The sequence below is a fragment of the Lepidochelys olivacea genome, assembly GCF_965140295.1.
Source record: "Lepidochelys olivacea isolate rLepOli2 genome assembly, chromosome: 11".
Classification (NCBI taxonomy): Eukaryota; Metazoa; Chordata; order Testudines; family Cheloniidae; genus Lepidochelys; species Lepidochelys olivacea.
Window position 1 is genome coordinate 12,936,469 of NC_140421.1, and position 23,389 is coordinate 12,959,857.

The 23,389-nt window shown below is 41.8% G+C and overlaps 1 protein-coding gene across 1 annotated transcript in view; it reads right to left on the minus strand.

Moving 5' to 3' along the window:
• The window catches only part of HEG1 (heart development protein with EGF like domains 1), a gene marked incomplete at its 5' end in the record, with an annotated part of 63,509 nt that overhangs the window by 13,025 nt on the left and 27,095 nt on the right, over positions 1–23,389 (minus strand). The window contains 8 exons of the mRNA XM_084642726.1: positions 6,223–6,357; positions 9,640–9,800; positions 10,410–10,468; positions 13,081–13,175; positions 16,057–16,176; positions 16,712–16,828; positions 20,362–21,768; positions 22,899–23,240. Coding sequence (XP_084498852.1) covers positions 6,223–6,357; positions 9,640–9,800; positions 10,410–10,468; positions 13,081–13,175; positions 16,057–16,176; positions 16,712–16,828; positions 20,362–21,768; positions 22,899–23,240 — 2,436 coding nt within the window. The remainder of the gene's footprint in view (positions 1–6,222; positions 6,358–9,639; positions 9,801–10,409; positions 10,469–13,080; positions 13,176–16,056; positions 16,177–16,711; positions 16,829–20,361; positions 21,769–22,898; positions 23,241–23,389) is intronic.

The window sequence follows — 23,389 nt, forward strand, 5'->3', positions numbered from 1 at the left end:
ATACAACTGACAACATCTTTGTCTCCTAGCTCTATGACTGTTGTGTGCAGTTTGCAACGTACGAAATGCCTTTAAAGTTCTTGTATAGCTGGATGAGTAGATATCTAGTCATAACACTGTATCTCTGTGTTCAGATATTTGGCAAGGAAAAGAAAAGTGTGTGACCTTAATCTGTACACAATTCAGATGTGTTGGCAACATCATCATAATAGACCAGGAGAATTCTGTAGCAGGGGGATCTTATAACACCAATAGTAATTGATAGACTCCTCAATTTTAAGGCCAGAAGAGACCACTGTGATCATCTCCTGCATAGCATGGGCTATAGGATTTCCCTGAATTAATTTCTATTTGAAATCCAATAGCTGTGGTTTTACTGGAGCATATCTTTTAGGGAAACCTCCAATTTTGATTTTAAAATTTTCAGTGATGGAGAATCCACTGCCCTGACTGTTCAAAATTTTATTACTTCTTAAAGGTAATTTTAGTCTAAAATTTGTCCAGTTTATTTTTAGTCTAAATTTGTCTAGTTGTAATTTCCAGCCATTCGATCTTGTTATATTTTGTCTGCTAGAAGGAAGAACCCTCTATTATAATATTTCTCTTCCCCATGTAGATACTCAACCTTCTCTTTGATAAGATACATGGATTGAGTTCCTTGAGTTTACCACTGTAAAATAGGTTTTCCAATCCTTAATCATTCTCATGGTTTTTCTCAGAACATTCTCCAATGTTTCAACATCCTTCTTGAACTGTGGACACCAGAAATGGACACAGTATTCCAGAATAATTGCACCACTTCCAAATGTAAAGGCAATATAACCTCCCTACCCCTACTTGACAATCCCCTGTTTATACATTCAAAGATCTCATTAGCCTTGTTAGCCAGTATTGCACAGCGAGTTTATATTCTGATGCTTATCCATCAGGATCCCCAAGTCTTTTTCAGAAGCACTGCTTCCCAGGATAGAGTCCCCCATCCTTTAAGTACAGCCTACACTCTTTGTTCCTAGATGTGTACCATTACATTTGGCAGTATTGCTTGCTCCCAGATTACTATATGGTCCAAATCGCTCTGTATGAGTGACCTGTCCAAACTCAATGTTGGGTCATCTTCAAACTTTATCAGTGATGATTTTACATTTTATTTCATATCATTGATAAAAATGATAAATAGCATAGGGCCAAGAATTAATCCCTGAGGGAACCCACTAGAAACCCACCAGTTGATTCCCCATTTACAACAACATGTTGAGACCTATTAATTACCGAGTTTTTAATCCATTTAATACATGCCACTGGTGATTTTGTTTTGTTCTAGTTTCTTAATCAAAATGCTGCGTGGTACCAAGACAAATGTGTTACAGAAGTCTAAGTATATTATACCAACTTTGTTATCTATATCAACCAAACTTGTAATCTCGTTAAAAAAAAAATCAGGTTACTTTGATAGGATCTTTCTTCCATCAACCCATGTTGACTGGCATTAGTTATATTACCCTCCTTCAATTCTTTATTAATTGAGTCTCATATAAGCCATTCTATTGTTTTGCACAGGAATTATGTCACACTGACAGGCCTATAATTGCCCAGATCATCTTGTTTACCCTGTTAATATATTGGCACAACATTAGCTATTTTCCAGTCCTCTGGATCTTTTCCAGTGTTCTAGGACTTATTAAAAATCAACATTAATGGTCAAGTGAGCTCCTCAGTCAACTCTTTTAAAACTCTTGAGTGCAACTCTTTTAAAAAACTTGAGTGTCAGTTTTCTGGACATGTTGATTTAAAACTATCTGATGTTAGTAGCTACTATTTAACATTTTCCTTAGTTATTGTCGGAATGAAAAGTATTTCATCATATGATATGAATACATTATCTGATTTTTCCCAGAATGGAAATATGTACTGTACACTTCTGCCTTTTCTGCTCGACTGCTCTACCATTTCCATCGAATAATGGGCCAGTACCATTATAAGGGCTTCTTCAGTTCCTGAAATACTTAAGAAACTCTTTCCTATTGTACTTAACTCTTCTGGCCATAGATTTCTCCTTGTATCCTTTTCCTTCCCTTACCAAATATTTCCATTGCTATCAACTTTCCCTTTTTTCCATTTGTTATTTACATTATTTTGTATTGCTGCTTTCATTTCTCTTTTAAACCAGTCTGGCTTTTTTTTTTTAACCATTTCCCCCCCAATATCTTGCTATTGTAGTTTTTTTTGGATATTTAGTTGCCGATCATCATTCATAATTAAGTCTGTCCATCATACTCTTTGTATTAGATTTATTATGAACTTTCTCTTTTGACATTTACAAAATCAAGGAAGAGTCCACAAGTAGAAGGACAAGTGATAAGTACAAAATTATATACACCTGACCTATACATAATAGTGAGGTGTCAGCAGAAGAGCAGAGTGGTTTGTTCATGTTACCAGATCCAGGAGAGGAAAACTGAGTAACTAGATTGGGCATTACAGAACCCTGTGTTGGGAGCAATCCTATCTCCCAGGCTGCACTCCACAAAGGTGACTGCAGCCCTAGCACTCTTCTGCTGCTTGGGAAGTGGGGAAGGACTGGCGGATTTTGTGGCCCAACCTGCCCCCAATCCCTCACCCACAGGGATGCCACTGCACAGTGGTGCAGTCAGTGCACCCCCCCGCTTACTGCAAACAAAATTCTCCAGTCCCACAGACAGGAAAGCTATCACACAGAGGGCAGGGGCAGGTCCTGAATGCCCCACTTCGGTGCATCCTAGGGTTCTTCAAATGTAATGCAGAGCTGCAGAACTTTTTGCTCCTATTTCCCTTTCACTACCCCCCCCCCCTCCCGCTCTCCCCCTCCTGTCATGCAGCTTCCCTCCCACACCTCTCCCCAGTTCCTTTGAATCTGCTTCGAGGAGAGCTCACTGTGCCACTCCCACTCTCCTAGTTTTTAACTATTACCGGCTATTCCAAAATCTAAACATCGGTGTAGTCCGGGAGAGGCAGGGGGTGCGTTGCCTCCGCAAGCTGCGGAACTGGACCCCCACACACGTCCCCATTGGCCGGACTGGAGCTGCCCCCCAAATACAGAAGTCAAACTATGCCTATGAACCTAAACTGGGAGGTGGAAGGGGGGCAGAGGGGTATTAAGGACTAGAGAGGCCTGCAGCCAGGCAGAACTTTCAACTCCAGTCCTCTTTTGACTTTTCACTCAGGATTTCTTTTTGTCCAGCTCGACCTCCCTCACCCAGTGAATGCCTGAGGGGTCTCTTGGAACCTTTTGGATGGGAGGAAGTGATCAGAGCCTTTCTCTGCTCACACAAGGACACTTGGTTTTACTGAGAAAAATGCACCCTGCAGAAGCTGACAGGGCGAGCCTGTGGTGGCCTTTTCTTCATCAACCCTGCAGGCTTGGTGTTCTGTCCTGGAAAGGATGGGAACAGGGGCTACCTGGAGATGAATGGAACGTATGATGAATGGTATTTAGGCTGAGATTTTCAAGCTCCCTCCAGCTCCTTTGAGAACCCCTCCCTTAAACCTTATTGATACTAGATATTTGTGGAGCCAGAATTACCAGGTGGCAGATTTCCCACAAGTGGGCTTTAGCTTTTTGCCAGGAAAGAGACACTCCTGGAGGTTTGCTGCTGACCATTCACCATGCCTTAGGTGCTCTCCAAATCACACCCAACTTTCTGTAAAGGATTCCGGGTAGCTCAGTACAAAAGGCACTTCCCACAGGAAGAAACACTATAATTAGAATTACCACTTGCGAGCATTTAACATGATATGGGCTACATTTTCACCACCCACAATCAGGGCCAGTTTTTCCAGACACTCAGTCCCCTTCTAGGCACCTGTATGCAGGGCAGGTTTTCAAAAGAGCTCAGCACATTGGGTTTGGTACTCTTTTGAAAAAAATCTCTGTAAATGTCAAATTGGGAGCTGCTGGGTGCTGAGTCCTTTCGAAAATCTGGATTGCACAATGGGGGCTAAATGGGAGCACAGCTTTGTCAAAAATCGGGCCCCAACTACAAATGCTGAGCACTTGAAAAATCTAGCCATGAGCTCTTTCAAAGATCTTACCCCACTCTCACTACAGCAGATGGCTTCCTGCTCTGTCCCCAGCTCTTGATAACATGGAGGTAAAATTCCCCTCAACACAGCTGTGTGTAAAACGCCATCTGCCCTAGAGCAATTTTCACCTATGCCATTTGCAAGCTCATGGAGGTGTCATCCTGTCTAAAATGTGTGGTGCCCGATTGTCCTGCTCATTTGATCATAACAGAGGTGATGGTGTGTCTTTTATTGCTCTGCTGCAAGCCCCTTGACCAATAAACGTATCCTATTTATTTTACAGATGGAATGAGAACAGAATTATCCCATCCCATCTGAGGTACTTACAATGCCCCTATTACCATAGTATTTGAGCATCTCATAATCTTTATTCTTCTCACAGCATTCCCCAGGGGATGAATAAGTACTATTACCCCCATTTTACAGGTGGGAAAGCTGAGGCACAGAGAAATGAAATGACTTGCCCAAAGTCATAGAGGAAGTCTGTGCCAGAGCAAGAAACTAAAAGCTGGATCTCCCAAGGCCCAGGCTAGCACCCTAACCATTGGACCATCCTTCTTCTCAGCCCCACCCCCTGCAAGGTACACTGCAGCAATCTCTGCATCATTTGATACCCACCTTCCTCCATTCTTAGAAGGAAAAAAAGGAACGCTACTTTCTCGGACTGGAGCCGATTGAAATAAAAACTAGATGTTATTTTATGTGGGTTTCACGCATCCTGTCTCCGCCTCTTTGTTGCTGTTAGATGCCAGTGCTGCTGGAGATCCCATTACATGTATGAGGGAAAGCAGGGAAACATTATCACATATTTTTGAGCGAAGGCAGATTAGATTATTTTAAGCTTACTTCAAAGCCACTGCAGACCTGACTAGAATTGTTTAGTGCTGGTTGACAAGGTTCTTTCATTGTGCTGTCGACAAGAAACTAGCCAACTAAGGATGGCAAGGTTAAGGACTAATTGGGGATAGTCAACATATTTAACAAAAATACCCCCCTACACACAGGCACCCCCTGCCCCACATGTATACACTCACAAAGGATTCATTTGTTTTACAATAGCACTTACAGATCCCAATTGAGATTGGGGCCACATTGTGCAAGGCGCTGTATATAAATATAGCAAGAGATATACCTTGTCTCAAAGAGCTCACAAATAAAGGTGGGGTGGGAAAACACAGGCACAATCAGGTGAAGTGTCCTGCCCAAGATCACACAGAATGGCTGAACCAGGGTTGGAAGCCAGGACTCTGGGTCCCAATCCAATGTCCATGTGGTCTCTTACAAATTGTGATATTGTCAAAACATGACTAATCACCAACTGGCTGCTTCATACAGACAGAGAGGGGAATAGGGTGTCATCTTTTGTAGACTGTGAGCTCTTTGGAGCAGGGACACTCTTCCCACACGTTTATACAGCATCTAGCATGTTGCACTCACAGCCAGAAACAAAAGTACATAATAACCATCAAAGTCATAAGTGTATTCATGATCAGGAAGCTGGACTTTTTACAACACACCACAGTATTGACTAATCTAAGCAGGCAATGGGCTCCACTGAACCTAGGTACATTTATTTTGATCACCGCAGGAGCAAAATTGACCATAGTTTATTTAAAATGTAGTGAAATAGCTCTGTGTCTGCTAAGGCACTAGTTAAGATACTGACTCTTGTATTTAAATGTCTATTATGACCCTTTTTAAGATCAAATAAATTCACACTCCTTCTCAGCTACTTGGTCATTTCAAAATACTAAGGATGCATCAATACAGCTTGTGAATTTAAAACAATTATCTTTACTTCCCCTGGAGTTCAGACAAAAGAGCAACACAAAAAAGTGTGCTATGTTATCTGTGCACTATGCCACTGAACTGTTGCCTCTGGCATTCCAACCCCTTGTCTCTTTTCACTGGATCTTTCTGACTTGCACAGCATGCTCCCGAAAGCGATAATATTATGATAACTGTAGTGAGAGAGTATCTTCAAGTTCTTCTGTAAAGCACCATATCCAAATGGAGGAAATCTAAACTGTTAATATTTATTCATAACACTACGCTGCTTAGCATGCAAAGAAATACAAAGAACACATGTGTGAAAATCATTTCAACTGGAAACAAAATATTAAGCAAAAACCAAAGCAAATCTGGCTGTGAAAAGAACAATACCTCTGCAGGAATGATCCATCTTGTTGTATTTAAAGTATCCACTCTTGCACTGGCAGACTGCAATGCCATCCAAGTCATTGCATTCCGAAGTCTCTCTGTCACATTCAGGGTCCTTCTGTTTACACAATCCACCAACTACCATAAAGACATCACCAATATCAGCTCATGTCCTTGTAAATTCACTGTTATGCATGTTGATCATCAGCTTTCCCCATGTATCACACTTAGATCAGGTAATGCTTTCCCCTATTTCTTTATTAACATTTGCTCCCTTTTGAGATAAAGCCACAGGACCCGATATGGCAGTCCCTACAACAGAGATTGGCCCAAATATGTAGGGAACGGTTGGAACCAGAACATGGATCTGAATTCTACAGCTGTCCCTAGCTCTGTGATATATATCCTTTTTGTTATGTGATTGTACGATGGGGTTCTTGTCTATGATTGTGGTCCCTAGCCACTACCACAATGCAAATAATAAATAATAATATAATGGGCATGAATTAAAATTCTGCATCTGTACACTCCCTGGCTTTGGAGGGCTTATAACCTGGATGAGATTTTTGCCCATTTCTGCACTAAATACATAATGTATTTATTAAGAGGGTCAATATTTGAACGCAGATATTAGAGATAGAAAAGACCTACTGAGTCATCAGGTCTATCTCCTACCAACCAACACAGCATTGTTCCCTGCAATATATTCTTGGGTGCTTTGTCCAACCCTGACAGAATTCAGCAGTCTCACAGATCTCTCCATTACGAAGTTGTACATGATATTCAGTCTAAATGTGTATGAAATCTTCAGTTAAAAAAAAAGAATTTGTATATGCTGTTCTTTTTGCCATACACAACTTGTACTTCCAGTCTAGATGATTTCTTTCAGATTAAGGGACACAAATATTAAATCCCTGTTAGAGAAATACCAGAGTATCCTTCACTCTGTAAAGCTCTTCCAGCGTAAATGCCCTCACATCTCCGCCTTCTAGCAGACAGACAGACAGACCACTGACATGTAAAGATGTAGTATATGTAAGGAGAACCACAGCAGCATGCTCCACAAATACTGTTATAATTTCAGCCAAGATGTAGTTTCCCCACACTTCTGGTACAACCAAACCAAACTAGGAGACTAGAGAAAGAGAGGGGTATGGCCCACCGCTCTTAGCATAGAACCAGGAGCTAGAAACTCATGAATTTTAATCCTAGATCTAATCTTGAGTCTATGGGTATGTCTACACTGCAATAAAAACTGGTGGCTGGCCCTTGCCAGATGACTTGGGCTCCTGTGGCTTGGGCTAAGGGGCTGCTTAACTGTGATGTAGACACTGGGGCCCAGGCTAAAGCCTGGGCTCCAGGACCCTGCGAGATTGGAGGGTCCCAGAGCTTGGGCTGCAGAACCGAGCCCGAACAATTACACTGCAATTAAATAGCCCCTTAGCCCGAGATTGGCGAGCCCAAGTCAGCTAGCATGGGCCAGCCGTGGTTGTCTATCTGCAGTGTAGAACACTATGTGGCCTTGGGCAAATGACAACCTTGCCTCATTTCCATTCTCTTTAATACGGCAACACAGGGAAATGAGCAATTAATGTTTGTGAAGTACTTTGAAGATGAGAAGGGCTATATAAGTACAAGGTATTATTGAGTAAATTCTGCAGTATAGGAATGCGCTCCCCAAAACCAGTTCTCTGAGCTTTTACAGATTATGGACCAGGCTGTGCAATACATATAATCACAGAACAAGGAAACCCCAATAACCATCTGATCACTGTAATGGACCCAAATCCTCTCCACAGGCTTAAGCAGCATGAAAATGCATCCCATCATCTTAATGCTGAGTCACAGAATGTGGTTGGCCCAATAAAAGAATTAAGAGAACTAGAGTTACTTACTGCCTGTAAAGATTCATAACTGAACTACAGGCCTGTTCCAGCACCCTCTTCAGAAAGACTTCCATTAGCTTCGCTGGGCTTTGGTTCAGGCCTGACTGAGGAGAGCTGGGTCAAGCTGTGTGAACTTGGGTAATAATAAATCACTGCTACAATTTCTACGCCAATATGTTTCCCAACTGGAGCTCATAACCCTTTACTGTCCCAGCTCTTCTCGATTCCCTTCCCTCCTGAATTTGTCAGCTTGATTTTCAATGTGTGTGTCAGAGAATAATTTGTGCTGTCAACAATTCTGTTTATCTTTAACGGGAAATTAGACACTAACCCTCACAAAACAAAAGAGCGGAAGAGGCCCCCGCTGGACTTGGGCTCAGCTGGCCTATCAAATCAAATGCCACCACTTTAATTGGGCTGGCGGCAGGAATTAGCAGGTGAAGAGCTCTGGCATGTGTTATGCAGGAGGTCAGACAAGATGAGCAAAATAGGCTCTGTCTGGCCTTAAAATCTATGAGAAAAGGAGTTTAAAACTCCCAAATTTCTCATTTTTATGCTTATTTAGCTTAAATGGCCAGACCAATTTTTCTTTCAGACTCAGACCCAAGGCTAAATGTTGCCAACTCTCATCTTCAAAGCAAAACATCTACAAGTACGTCACAAAGCTCTGGATGCAGATTTTTTTTTTTTAATGGAAACCTTGTCTCTCAAATGTCCCTCATTTCATGGGATAGCACTCATTTTAGTCTGAAGGCTACCTGTGTTGCACACACATTTGGGGTCCCCTCACTTGGACTGTAACATCAGTCTCATGAAATGGAGTCTATAGAAACCTATGTCCATGGAAGGAAGGAATTCCACAGCATTTTGAAGTTTCCTGCATGCATCATGTTTTGGTCCCTAGTCACACACTGCATCCCATGGTTGGGCCTGGGCAGGTGAAGGGGTCTGTATAGAAATGTTACTCAGCCTCGAACCATTTTAATACTGTTCACTTTTACCAGTGGAATCTGGCACCAAGAAAAACCCAACCCACAGCACATACAGATTAACCATAGCAGCAAAGAAAGGCTATCATCAAATTGACGGGGAGGGCTTGTCTCACTATAAACCTCACCTTGCTGTCACCCTCCCCTTTTTTAGCAGCTCTAAGCCCTGCACTCAAACCATTTTGATAGGTTCAAACCACGTGGTTAGAATAAGTCTCGTATTTTTTTTGATCTGGATGGGATTCAATGCCGTACCCCAGAGAGGAAAGGACCATTCACAGTAACTGTAATTCTGCGCGGTGTAATGTCTTTCACCCCTCTAACATTTTCATAAAGAGGCAGATTACTCACACATGCGGGTAAGATAAAACTTGACATCTGCAGTCTTTTTTTACACCGCAGGGGCTTTAAGATGACTTCCATTTAAATGAGATACATATTTGAAAGGGACTTTTCAGAAGGCCACAGTCACTTTAAGAACAAACAAACAAATAAAAAGCTGATTGTTTTGCAGTTTCATAATGATCAATCCGGAAGTTATTTACCTCTGGGGAGCAGCGTATACTTGGAGATGAACTGGCAGGTTTCAGCAGGAGTTTTGCAAGCACTAATGTAGCTTCGTACACTGCTAACAATGTCAAAGAGCGTCACGTTGGATGCTAAAGAAAAGGTGGTTTGGACTGAAACTCGGACAGAATTGGACTCCCTGCCAAAAAAAACCTATGCATCATCGTTTGCATTTTATTTCATTGTTAATATGTCCTCGGCAGATTGCTATTAATATCAGTAATACGTAGCGTGCATACAACACTTGATGTATATTGAAAAGACTGTCCAAACATTAGCTAAGTCCCCATAACAACCCTGTCTTATGTTACCCCCACTTTACAGACACGGCAAACATATACATTTAAGACCCAATTCCGTCCGCAGTGGGATACAAGTAATTCACAATGAAGCCAATAAGAGGAGATACTCGTATTTTTCAGGGGCAAAGTTAGGCCTAGGGATATTAATGACCTGATTTTGAAAACAGGTGTCATTGACTTCACTGGGAACTGGGGTTGGTCAGCACTTCTGAAAATCAGGCCATAAGTGACTTGCCTAAGGCCACAAAGAAAGTCAGTGGCAGAGCACTACAGTGTTCCTTGCTCCCAGTTCCATAGCGAGTCCTCTTATGCCACATTGTGTCTATCTTATTATCAGCTGCAAAGCTTGGATCCAGAGCTGAACTTCCCCAGAGTTTTAGGCTGTTCAGATCAAGGAGGTAGCTTCTCCCCTATCCCCGACACATGCATTGTATTATATTCCTTACCTTGCAGCTTTAACTACTGAGTTGTAATAGCCAGGTAACTCTGAGAGAGACACGTTCAGCTGAAGGAAAGAATGGATATTCTATTACTGTTCGGGAATTAAACAGGGACCTCTGACCTTCGCAACAGCCTCCTATTTTAATGAGACAGAGGGGCTTTGTATTGTCAACAAGGGAAGGATGAAGTCGCCATTGTGCAGCTTTGGACATGAGCAAAGTCCTATGGTTTATAAAAATGGGCATCTGTCCCAGGCCTGCTGTGCAGTGAGCACGATGGGCGAGGACCAGCCAGCAAAGCAGTGGGGAAAGAGGCCTGCATAAGGCACTATTCAGAACGACACACTTGGATGCTGCACATTATCAAAGGCGCCTCCCCCCGAATCCCACCCTCAAGGAAAGAGTCTCGGACTCAGTCAGTTATTTTGATTTCTCCTAAGTCTGTTTAGTCAATATCATGGAGGCTGTCATTCCCTCTTCCTGTTGCTTTAGCTACGTCACCAGGCAAGCTGCCTTGCTTGGTGAACAGGCACAGTGAACTGCTGGGACCAAGGGCTGCTAAAAAGCTGATCTAACTTGTGTGAAGACAAGAATGAATACATGGTAGGCAAGAGAACTACCCCTGGTATGAATGATTAACCGGCTACCTCTCCACTGTGAGGCAGGAGTTTGATTCACCTGCTTGCGTACACAAACCCGCACTCGCTCGTATTGAGCTACGCGAGTTGCAATAGCTGTGTAGACATCGTAGCGGCCGCGGAGGCCTGGCTTCGTTGCGCCGAGAATAAACCTGCCTGAAACTGGTGGAGATGTACTTGGCACAGCTATGCCATACGGCCACTGCCAGGGCTACCATGGCTACACTGCTATTGATTCTCGTGGCTAGCTTGCTGAGAAGAAAGGAGTATGTGTACGCAAGCAGGGGAATCACAACCCTAGCTCGCAGTGTACTCAGAGCCACAGCTCTCTTTTCCAAGCAACTTCAGCACCAGGTTGGTATTTATGAGACTTGTTGCTGAAACTGGGGGAGCCCAGGATTATTGGTCCTGAGTTTGCCTCCGAACCGGAAATAAAGATCTTTATAACCCCTACGCCGGAAACTGCAGTACAACAAGCCACTAGGGGGAGGGCACACAATAGAAGCCTATAGGCAACCCCAGCCTAGTCAGAATGAGCTTTGCCTTAGTCTAACTCACTCAGCTTCCTTGAAGCAGGGTCTCTCCACTGAGGTATTGATGGGATGGGATGAACTAAGATTCAAAAAATGAGCAGATCTTTGAACATAATTATCAGCCTAATCACCCATCCTTATTTCCTGCCTGGGCAAGCCATCCCTCAGCCAAGAGAGAAAAAAGGAGCTGATGATTCAAGTTCCACACCTAACAAAAAGAAAAGGAGGACTCGTGGTGCCTTAGAGACTAACCAATTTATCAGACCACAAGTCCTCCTTTCTATTTGCGAATACAGACTAACACGGCTGCTACTCTGACACCTAACAAAGCCCATCCCCTGGCATGAAGGAAGAGCTGAAGTTATTCTTTCTTGTCCCATTTCTCACTGCTGAAGCTTGGTTCTCCAGGTGCGTAATCAACTGTAGTTTCTGCCTTCCCAGAGATGGGCAACTTACATTGGAATAGCATGAACACCAACCAGTATTATTTGGCTATATGCAGTTAGTCTAATGTTACCACTATGTGAACTCTTCTGCAAATGCAGCATTCTTATAATTTATTTGTATTGTGGTAGCAACCAGGAGATCCAGTCATAGACTAGAACCCCACTGAGCTAGATGCTGTACAAACAGAACAAAAGGACAAGTCTTGCTCCAAAGAGCTGATTCATTTTTTCTTCCCACACAAACATAAATTCTGTCATGAAGCACTGGAATAACAGAATCATAGAATCATAGGACTGGAAGGGACCTCGAGAGGTCTTCTAGCCCAGTCCCCTGCACTCATGGCAGGACTAAGTGTTATCTAGGCCATCCCTGACAGGTGTTTGTCTAACTTGTTCTTAAAAATCTCCAATGATGGAGGTTCCACAATCTCTCTAGGCAATTTATTTCAGTGCTTAATCATCCTGACTGTTAGGAAGATTTTCCTAATGTCCAACTTAAACCTCCCTTGCTTCAATTTAAGCCCATTGCTTCTTGTCCTATCCTCAGAGGTTAAGGAAAACAATTTTTCTCCCTCCTCCTTGTAACAACCTTTTATGTACTTGAAAACTGTTATGTCCCCTCTCAGTGTTCTTTTCACCAGACTAAACAAACCCAGTTTTTTCAATCTTCCCTCATAGGTCACATTTTCTAGACCTTTCATCATTTTTGTTGCTCTTCTCTGGACTTTCTCCAATTTGTCCACATCTTTCCTGAAATGTGGCACCCAGAACTGGACACAACACTCCAGTTGAGGCCTAATCAGTGCAAAGTAGAGCAGAAGAATTATGAAGCATCATGTCTTGCTGACAACATATTTTACAGTCTCTGAGGAAAAGTCCCTAGCATCTGACATGGTCATGACATAGTAAATGACGAATGCCTGAACCAGAAAATGTCATTGGTATAAAGATGAACCCATGATTTACAGTCTCTGTATCTTGTGCTTTGTTGCACAGATCATGACACTGGATGAAATCTACATGAAGCAGCATTTGTTAGTGTTCTAGAAATGACACTTACCATTGTTATTATTTCATCTTCAATTCGATGGAGTTCAGAATACTTCCCATGAGTAGTGTTCAGTTTCAGTGCAACTTGACCAAAAAATGTTCTTACTAAAATTAAAAACAAAGCCTGTTAGCTACAATTCATGCAGCTTTGATACCCCAGGCTGAGATCTTATCATGTCCCATGAGCTAGACAGAGTTTAGTCTGATTGAAAACTATAGCAATGGGAAACCTATGAATGAGTTTACCACTAATAAAGCACAGATCCCATGGGATTCTTCACAAGAGATTGTGTGTCAGCCCCAGTGGTGCTAGCTAAATTCCAGCTCAGACAGTTATATATAATCTAACTGAATACTCCTGCAGCTTAAATTGAAGAGAGAGTTGTTCTTTTTCATTTCCTGTCCTAACCCATTGTGCAGTGGTACTACTTGCTGTTAATCAGTCTGCATTCCGCCCAAGAGGTAACTATATTTCAGTGCTGGGTGCAATAATTCTTGTACTATATAATCTCTCTGTCTTTATAGGGACATTTATATGGTTACTCTGAAGGTCTTGATAGACTAAGATAATCTGCCTCCCCCCCCCCCACACACCAAGTCTCTTTTTTATACTGCATATATTTTGCTCATTCCATTTCTAATTTTCCATTCTTTGCATCATGTATCTTGATCTTGCTGTTTTGTTTTTTTTTAATTTTTCCAAATCCTTTCTATGTTGTGGTGCCCAAAATTGCATACAGTTGTCGAGGTGAAGCTGCTGTGAATAACCTCAGCATGGCCAACTCTCATGATTTTCAGGTATGATTCGCCATATTTGGTGGTTTTCTTAAAGCCTCAGCTACTGGAGGCATGTGATTAGGTGAGAATCTCAGCTTTCTTCCTTTTTTTTTTTTTTATTTAATATAACAGTAATTTTCTAGCCCTTGTCAGTGTAGAGAAAAACTTGAAAATGTGACCCAGGTGTAAACTTGTGATGGGGTCTACAGGCCCCACACTGAAGTTGGGCTGGGAGTGGAGCAATATTGTGCTAAGGGGTGGGCCCTGCCTATGTGCACGGCATGTTCCCACAGCAGGGACACTGGTAGCTCAGAGAAGTGGGGAGGGAGCTGCAAGCTCCACCAGGAAGCAAGACTAAAGCTGAGGGCTATGTCAGGAGTGGCAACAGCTTTGTGAAGGCTGCTCTAGAAGCAGGGATTTGGGTACCCCCACTTTTGGGGAGCTGAAAGCCCTAAAAGAGATTACTTCAACATGACACTAAGAGACTGAAGATTGTCTCTGAAGCCAGTGACCATGCTCCAATTGGAATAGCTCCAGACTGGTAGGAAGTGACCCAGAGGAAAATATAATTTAGGGTAGCTCAATAGCTGGGCCAGATGCTTTGATAAACCCCTAGGGCACTGGGTCAGGACCCAGTGGAACAGGTGGGCCCAGATCCCCCTACCTTGCCCACTCCCCCACACCTCTATAGTGACAGAACCTCTGTGAAAGCAATCTGAGCACACAGAAGTGATTAAGGCTGCAGCCAGGGCCCCTTTGGGTTGACTAGGCTGGCAGAAACTATAAGTCCACGACCCAACCGCTAGGACAGCTGATCATCGGACCATCCCGCTACAAACCTCTAGATTCAAAAACTAGAAGGCAAATAAAAATAATTCAAAATCTATTTCTTTTTTAAATCTTGTGGTTTTTAAGCTAATTTATTGATTTTGGGGGTGCCTGACTCATGAGTTTTGAAAGCTTGGGGTTGGAAATATTTAATTGTTAAATATATGAGAGAAGAGATGTCAAGTTTGTGTGGGATTTAGGTAACTTTGGGACTGAAATGTGTGATGCCCTTTGAGATGAGGTACAGTTTAGAGTTAAAAGCACTCTTGCCTACCTAGATTTATACAAGCCTCAGGGCAGAAGCTAATAACCCAAGTTGGAATTTGGTCAGAATAGCAGTGATTCTATCCCTAAATCTTCTATTAAATGTCATTAGACTGTCAGTGAAAATGGAGGATCACAGCTTCAGCTTTATATCCCATCCAAAAGACAAATACAGTTGCTGATAACATTATAAAGCCTCCAATCCTTTCCCATGCCTTCAGGCTACACACAGAGGCCAGGTGCTCCTCTCACGGCAAGTTTTGTACCAGAGAAACCTCATTGACGTCTCTGATTCCTGATTTACACTGGCATAATCAGAAGAGAATTAGATTCACAGTGTTTATATAATCTGCCCTTAGTCCAAAATAAAATAAAATCATTTGCTACCCTAGCAGTCCATCTTAAAAATGCCCTTCATTAATACCTCAGGCATGATTCAACAGCACTATTTTCATATTTGTAATTCTTTCAGATCGTGGCTCACAGTAAAGTCTTGTAAAACAGTCACTTCTACAATGGGTCATGAGAAAAGCGTGAAATTCAGAGTCTTTCTGCATATAGAGGTGATGAAACTTGGATATTGAATAATTGTGCTATATGCGAAACGAAAGCTACAAAATAAGGCCTTGTTCCTACAAAGACTTATACAGTTGCTTAAATTTATGCACATGATTAGTCTAACTGAAGGCAAATTTCACAATGGCCCTACTAACATGCGCCTAAGTCTTTGTAGGAGTAGGATCTAAGTATTTTGTGAAATTCTTTTGGATTGTTAGAATTTGTTAAAAAAAAAAAACAACCCTGGATTTTCTGTCCTGAAAATACAAATAAACCTGTAACCATTATTTGAAATATGATGTTTCTATAGCTTTATGAAAGTGGAGGAAATCGTTAAATATCACTGAATCCCCAGGACATTCCACCACAAAATACATGAGACTACATATCGGTAAAGACAATAAAAGACAATTATGCTAATGGAAACCAGTTATCAGTAGCTAAATTTTAAAGGAAAGGATTTTTCTGATTCCTGGTTTTATTTCTGTCTCAGAAGATTTTTATTTTTAACCAAGTATTTCTTTCTTTCTTTTTTTTTTTTGCAGTTCAATTCTCTTACCTAAGTTGCATTTTCCTTTTTCTAGCTGGTATCCAAGAGGACATTTGCAGACATAGGAGCCGTGAGTATTATTACATGTGGCCAGAGCTGGGCATGGATTAGAAAGACATTCATCCACATCTGAAACAAGGGAGAAAACAGAACAGTTGGTAGAATTACAAGAAATCATTGGCAGTAGAACTAGAAGACCCTCTGCGTATTGCTGTACGACTCACTGCATCATTACCACTTATTATTATTTATCGTGTTCTTGATCATCCTACCGAAGCTGAGTGAATAAATGCAAATAAATGCAAATTCCCATTCTCATTGTTTTACTGACTTTGCTTCAGCCCCAGTGAATAATAATGCCTAGCTCTTATCAATCACTTTTAATCAGTAGATCTCAAAGTGCCTTATAAAGGATATCCCCATTATCCCCACTAACACACAAAAAGGTGAAGGAACTTGCCCAAGGTCACCCAACAGGCTAGTGGCAAAACCAGAACCAGAACCCAGGTCTTCTAAGTTCCACACTGGTACTCTAGCCACTGGGGTCACAGCCTGTTTCTACAAACTGCTATCACTCAGGCAATGCAGATTGATTTCTTTGATGTTGCTTGAATTGTCACCAATATAAGATGGAGGAGCCATTGGCTGCAATATTGTCCTTTACCTTCCCTGCAGTCTTCTCCTTGCCAGGCTGGTGAACACTTGCACTGATATTTGCCCATAACACCATTAATAACGCATTTTCCATCATGCAGACAAGGGTTTGTGGAGCAGATATTGACTGTGAAATAAGACATTTGGGGGATTAATTCCTGGCTTGACTAGCATGACTGTAGTTTTGTCTAGTTGCTATGCATGCCGTACAACTGCACATGCAAATTCTTGGGGGGAAAACCATTGGATTCTCACCCTCTTTTCTGCCATATCTGGAAATGCTCTTCATGATGCAAGTGTTAGTCTCATTAGCAGGAAGATAAATTATGCACATGTCCAAGTGAAGAACATAGCCAGAAGGGCTGGCTCGTTTGTTGATTACACGGGATTACAAGACAAGCTAGGGGGCACATGTCACTCGGATCTGTTTTCTGGTTATTACTGAGCAGTGTAATTCACAAAGGCTGTAAGGATGGTTTTAGGGTTAAAGCACAGGAGTCAGGAACTCCCATGGGCTGTTGCTGGCTCTGCTGCAGGCTGACGGTGTGGCCGCAGACAGGTCACGGAGGCCCACACATTTCAAAAATGGCCACTGATTTTTGGTGTCCAGCCTGAGACAAACTGATTTTTCAGAGTTGCTGAGCGCTCACCCTGGTGACGTCTCCCGAGCGGAGTTATGAGCGTTCAGCACCTCTGACAAGCAGGGCCAGTAACGTAGCCAAGGGGGAAGCGGGGGGAGCGGCCGCTCCCCCTCTGAGCACAAGCGGAGCCTTTTTGATTTCTAGGTGCCTTTTTTCATTTATTCACCCGGCAGTGCTCCGGCTCCTCGGCGGCGGGGGCCTTCGCGCGCTCCGGCTCCTCGGCTGCACTTCAGCAGCAGGGGCCTTCAGTGCCGCCGAGGACCCGGAGCCCCACGCAGTGAGTACAAGCGAGTAGCACCTCTTTTTTATGTCCGCTGCCCCTGTTCACTCCACCTAGCTACGCCACTGAGCAGGGCTAATGTGTCTCAAGCACGGCACCCAAAAATTAAGTAACCAAAAGGTACTTCTCTGTCTTTCAGTTTTCCTGCTGTAATATGGGGAGGAAACCGATTACCAAAAACAGCGTGAGGGGGGGGAGGAGGCATGGAATTGCATGGACGCTTTTAAGGCTTCAGACCTTATTTTTTTAAATATGAATTTGTCAACATTTTGAAACCTGGTGGGAGAAGTAATTGTGAAAACACGGAAAATTTTTCCCGTTTTTTTTTTTTAAAATGTCAAGATTTGGAATAGTGCTAAAAATCGTGAAATTCAAAAAATGTTGACCAGCTCTAAGAATGATGAGATAGGCATGGGACTCCGCCCTGCAACTCATATTCATTTCAGTATTCCCACCGAAATCAACGGGCTTGCTTGCATCAGAAAGGCCAGCAGAACTGGGCTATTAATTCCTTAACGTTTCTAAAGCAGTTTGGAAGGCATTACAAAAATACAGAGCGTTATTAAATCCATAGTACAAAGTGTTAATCCAGGTCACTGAAAGGACTTCCTCTTTACAGTAAATGTCAGAACCGTACTTTTTAAAAAAGAATAAAGTAGCAAACCATGAATCGCTCAATAAAAAGAGGCTACATTAAACTAGGTTCTCACCTAAAATGCATGAACCCATGTCACTATTCCCAATAGAATACTTATATACTTAAATACAATCTGTAATAAAAATATTCAGTCGTAGAGTTCAGTCCCGTAAACACTTATTAGTGGCTGTAGTACTTTCTACTTTATGTAGGTCCTACGGATGTTAAAGGGGTGACCGAAGTCAGTAAACATTACACTGTTTAGGAAGTATTTTCAGCCCCAAGGGCTTTAATTATGGATTATATTTCCATTCTGATAAAAACCTTACTTAATATATTTAATTGAGACAATAAGGAGACTAGACTGCCTGACGCCCTTGGGTTTTTGTGATACAAAGTCCTTCACACGCTCCTCCCAGTGTACTGATGACCTAGCGACAGCTACCTTTCCTCAACCCCCTTAGTCCCTTAAGGATAAGTACATGAGTCACCATTCCAGTTCACTCCTAGAAAGAGTTTTCCCCTAGCCAAGTGTGAAGATGCTTGCTTCTGCCAAATTATGTATTCTTGTTTTATGAAGTGGAGTTTTTGACAAAGTTTCTGCTTCTAATATCAATATGGGTTCATTTTCTTAACACATAACTGGCTACGACAAAAGGCAAAACTGGAACTTGTGCTTAACGCTTTTCCCCACTTTTCTTCAAAATATAAAATATAATAATGGCTATGACTATGAGTGGCAATAGACTCAGCAAGGATACAGAATGTGGCCTAGACTTTCGCTAACAAGTGACAAATGCAAAATAATGCACATTGGAAAACATAATACTAACTATACACACAAAATGATGGGGTCTAAAGGAGCTGTTACCACTCAAGAAAGAGATCTTGGAGTCATTGTGGATAGTTCTCTGAAAACGACTGTTCAGCATGCAGCAGCAGTCAAAAAAGCTAACAGAATGTTACGAACCATTAGGAAAGGGATAGATAAGAAGACATAATGTCACTATATAAATCCAGGGTATGCCCACACCATGAATACTGTGTGCAGTTCTGATTGCCTCATCGCAAAAAAGATATATTAGAACTGGAAAAAGTACAGAGAAGGGCAACAAAAATGATTATGAGTATAGAACAGCTTCCATATGAGGAGAGATTACAAAGACTGGGAGCGTCCATGTTAGAAAAGAGACAACTGAGGTGGGGATATGATAGAGGCTTATACAATCATGAATGGTGTGGAGGAAGTGAATAGGGAAGTGTTATTTATTTCTTCACATAACACAAGAACCAAGGCTCAGCCAATGAAATTAATAAGCAACAAATTTAAAACTAACATAAGTAAGTCCTTGTTCACACAACACATAGTCAATTTATGGATTTTGGTGCCAGCGGATGTTGTGAAGGCCAAAAGTATAACTGGGTTCAAAAAAGAATTCATGGAGAATAGGTCCATCAATGGCTATTAGCCAAGATGGTCAGGGACACAACCATGTGTTCAGGTTGTCTCTAAGCCTCTGACTGCCAGAAGCTGGGACTGGACGACAGTAGATAGATCACTCAATAATTGCCCTGTTCTGTTCATTCCCTCTGAAGCATCTGGCATCAGCCACTGTCAGAAGACAGGATGCTGGGCTAGACAGATCGTTGGTCTAACCCAGGACAGCCATTCTTTTGTTCTTATGACAGGCCCTTTTGAGGGAGATTATATATATAGAGAGAGAAAATGATCATAAGTTGTAATAACAGGACAAGCTCCAATGCAAATACTAATGCTGGCCAACTGTCTTTCCTCATTAACAAGACATATATTTATATGTATCTATTTTTTTAATTAGAAATAAAGAAATTGTTAATTTTAAATGTACAAGCAGAGCTGGTCGACGGTTTTTGAATTTCAATTAACTTTTGGTAAAATTTCCACCAAAATTTTCAGCATTTTTCAACAGGGGGATCTATTAAACTCTCTCCTTTTGTTTCAAATGCTTAATACCTAGAATTAAGACTAACTCATATCCTCAAAGATTTTCATACAAGCTATGTCTGATGTTCTCTCCATTCTACATATCCAATGTTTCTGGGCAACCTTTTAGGTGTTTTACCTGTTGTATGAGAAGAAGTTACTAATGCCCTTGTGCGACTTAACAGAGCAATAGTAGTTGGTTTGATAGCTGCTGCCGAAGTGGTGGAAAACCCTACAGTGGTTTTGCTAGGGGAAGATGTTTTGGAAGGATGTGTAGCTGGGATATTTTCTTCAGTGATTTTAATGCTAGTTGCAGTGCTAGTTTCCATTGTTTTTGTAGTTACTCCAGTTATGTAGGCCAGTGTCGTGGCAACAGCAGTTTTAACTCTGCGAGTTTTCGTAGTAAGAGAATGATCTGTAGTTGGCACAGAACGTGGTGGCCCAAAAGTCATGTCTGTTGACAGTGTAACAGTTTTCCCTGTTGTTAATTCTGCTGCGGGAAACACATCCCTTTGACTTGTCGTATTTGGCAAGATACTGGTCGATGCTTTTGTCATCTCAGTGTGTTGGGTTTCCTTGCTCAGACTTGGAGCAGCTGTTGTCAGAAGCAAAGTTGTCTTTTCAAAATGGTCCCCACTGGAAGTGAAGGTTCCTCCTGTGGAGCTCTCTGTTGCAAGTGTGGAAGCTGATGTGGATGGAGAGCTACTGCTGAGCTGTTCCATAGGTTCAGTCTGAAGAGGAAGTGGTCCTTTGGTTTTGAAAGTAGTGCTCTCTTTCAACTGGTGTGGTCTGCTGTGATTGCTGTACTGTCTGGGTGTACTCCCATAGAACACAGCAGTCGATGGCTCCATTCTGTGTGTCCCTCCCGATGTAATCATGGACCCACTGGTTTGAAAACTGTCACCAGTCTGTGATGGTGAAGATGATGAAGAAAATGAAGGTAATAAAGGAAATGATGCAACTGATGAGGAGGTGGATAAAGATGACGGCAAAGATGGTGGTGGGAGTGACAATGATGGTATCACTGATGAAGAGGATGGTAGAGATGACTCTGATGATGCAAATGAATGAGGTGGCGATGGTGTTGATGAAAGCAAGTGATGTACTGATGACTCCGAGGAAGAGGATGGAAATACTGGCGAAGATAATGATGAGCTGCCAGTTAGTGACGATTCAGTGCCAGTGAAAAACAGAGTTGCATTTTGTAGATTGACTGTAGAAGAGTAAGTTGGCATTTTGGAAGAACGTACAAGCAAAGGCTCCGTAGATGGAGCAATTAAATCCCCATCACTTGATGCCATGTTACTTCCTCTGCTCTGAGCCATAAAAGATGAGGATTGTGCTAAATCTGAAGAGTTGGAAATTTCAGCATAAAAAGTGGAACTTTCTGATGATTCGGCAGAGGTGCTGTTATTTGATATAGACAGTAATGTCCTGTCTCCACCTCTACTGAATGTGGTTGGAATGTACATGCTGTCAGTGCGAGAAACAGAGATCCTTTTCTCAGTGTCGATGCTGCTAACTGGTTGATGGCTACTTGCAATGCCTGGAATAGAAGAAAAAAAGTAACATGACAGTAATATATATCAAAATATTTTGGCATTTTACTGAAATTATATGTCTGATACATAAAATGTACTAGTCTGTATATTGGTCCACTCAGTCCGTCAGTTTATAAGGCGGTTATCTGCCAGTGAAAACTAGCTTGAGCGCAATGCTTTTGCAAATGTAACTATATTGTAATTTTTAACACCTTCTGAAATCTTAACCTCAGACTCTTGCAGCCTTGAGTCCCGCACAGGAACTGTACGTTCACTAACCAGTATTTTTACCTCTTTTCAACATGTTGCCTTTTCACATGATTGAGTACCGTGTCCTCTTCTTGTGCTTTGTGAAAGGGTAAACAGAAAAGTCCATTTGTCCTCTATGTCATTCAGAATGACCTTATCCTCTAACTCTCTTCCTCCATTCCAAACTAAGTAAAACCCATCTTTTTTTAAATCCGGTTTTGCACAGAAGAATTCTCATGCCTCCATAGGAAGAAAATACTTTCAAGGACATGTTCTATGTTAGTGTGCATAAAATAAAATAATGTCTTACAAAAATTCACTGATCAAAGACTTTATAATCAGGAAACCTCAGAAGTACAACACGTCACTTTGAAAAGTTAGCCGTGGATGACACAGAATATTAACATTTATTTTACAGTTAATCACAGGAAGACTGTGTGTATAGCGAATTTCAGCGTTTACAGGGAGTTTGGCAACGTTCTTGGAAGTACAGGATGGGATTTTCAAAAGCCCTCTGAATTGGCCTAATTCTGCTCTACTACTGAAAGTTCCCATTGGCTTAGGCCAACCAGGAGCACTTTTGAAAATACCACCCATTAAAAATAAGGAAGAATGCAAACGACTGGCATATCTATTGAGTTTCTTACTAAGACTAGCCAGTCAAGAATCACAGTGTCAATGTTCATAATTCTAGCTGGCTGGATGTTTACCCTTTTGGAAAGATTCCCCAGAATGTATGAGCTTGCCTTTGATTCGGTTACTTTAGATAGCACATGGATATATGGGAGCACCATCTGTCTGCACACATGCAAAGTATTCAATGCACTGGTGAGATTTTGTATATAAGACTGGCATTCTCACGGTGACATACACACAAAACACTTACTTGAAGGATCATTTTGGAAAGAAGAGTAAGTTGGTATCTTGGAAGAACGAACAAAGAAAGTCTCAGTTGAAGACCCGGTGAAACCCATATCATTTGCTGAGATACTTGTCCCTCTAGTCTGTGCCATTGAAGGTGACTGAATTAATTCTGAGGAATTGGCAATTTCTGTATATGAAGTGGAGCTCTCTGTTGTATGGGCAGATGTGCTATTTGTCAGAGATTGTGACGTCCTCTCTCCACCTCCGGTTAACGTAGCTGAACTGTACATACGGTCAGTATAAGGACTGGAAATCTTTTTTTCTGTTTTTGAGCTGCTAAGAGACTGATGGTTACTTCCAATGGCTGAAATGGGATTAAAAGGTGGAAATTAAATTTTATATGCACAAATCCGAATGAAATTGTGAGTTTTATAATAATTTTACCCTGAAATACAGGGCCAAATAACTCCAGCCACTTAAATGGAGCTATGCATGGGATTAATTTGGTTTATA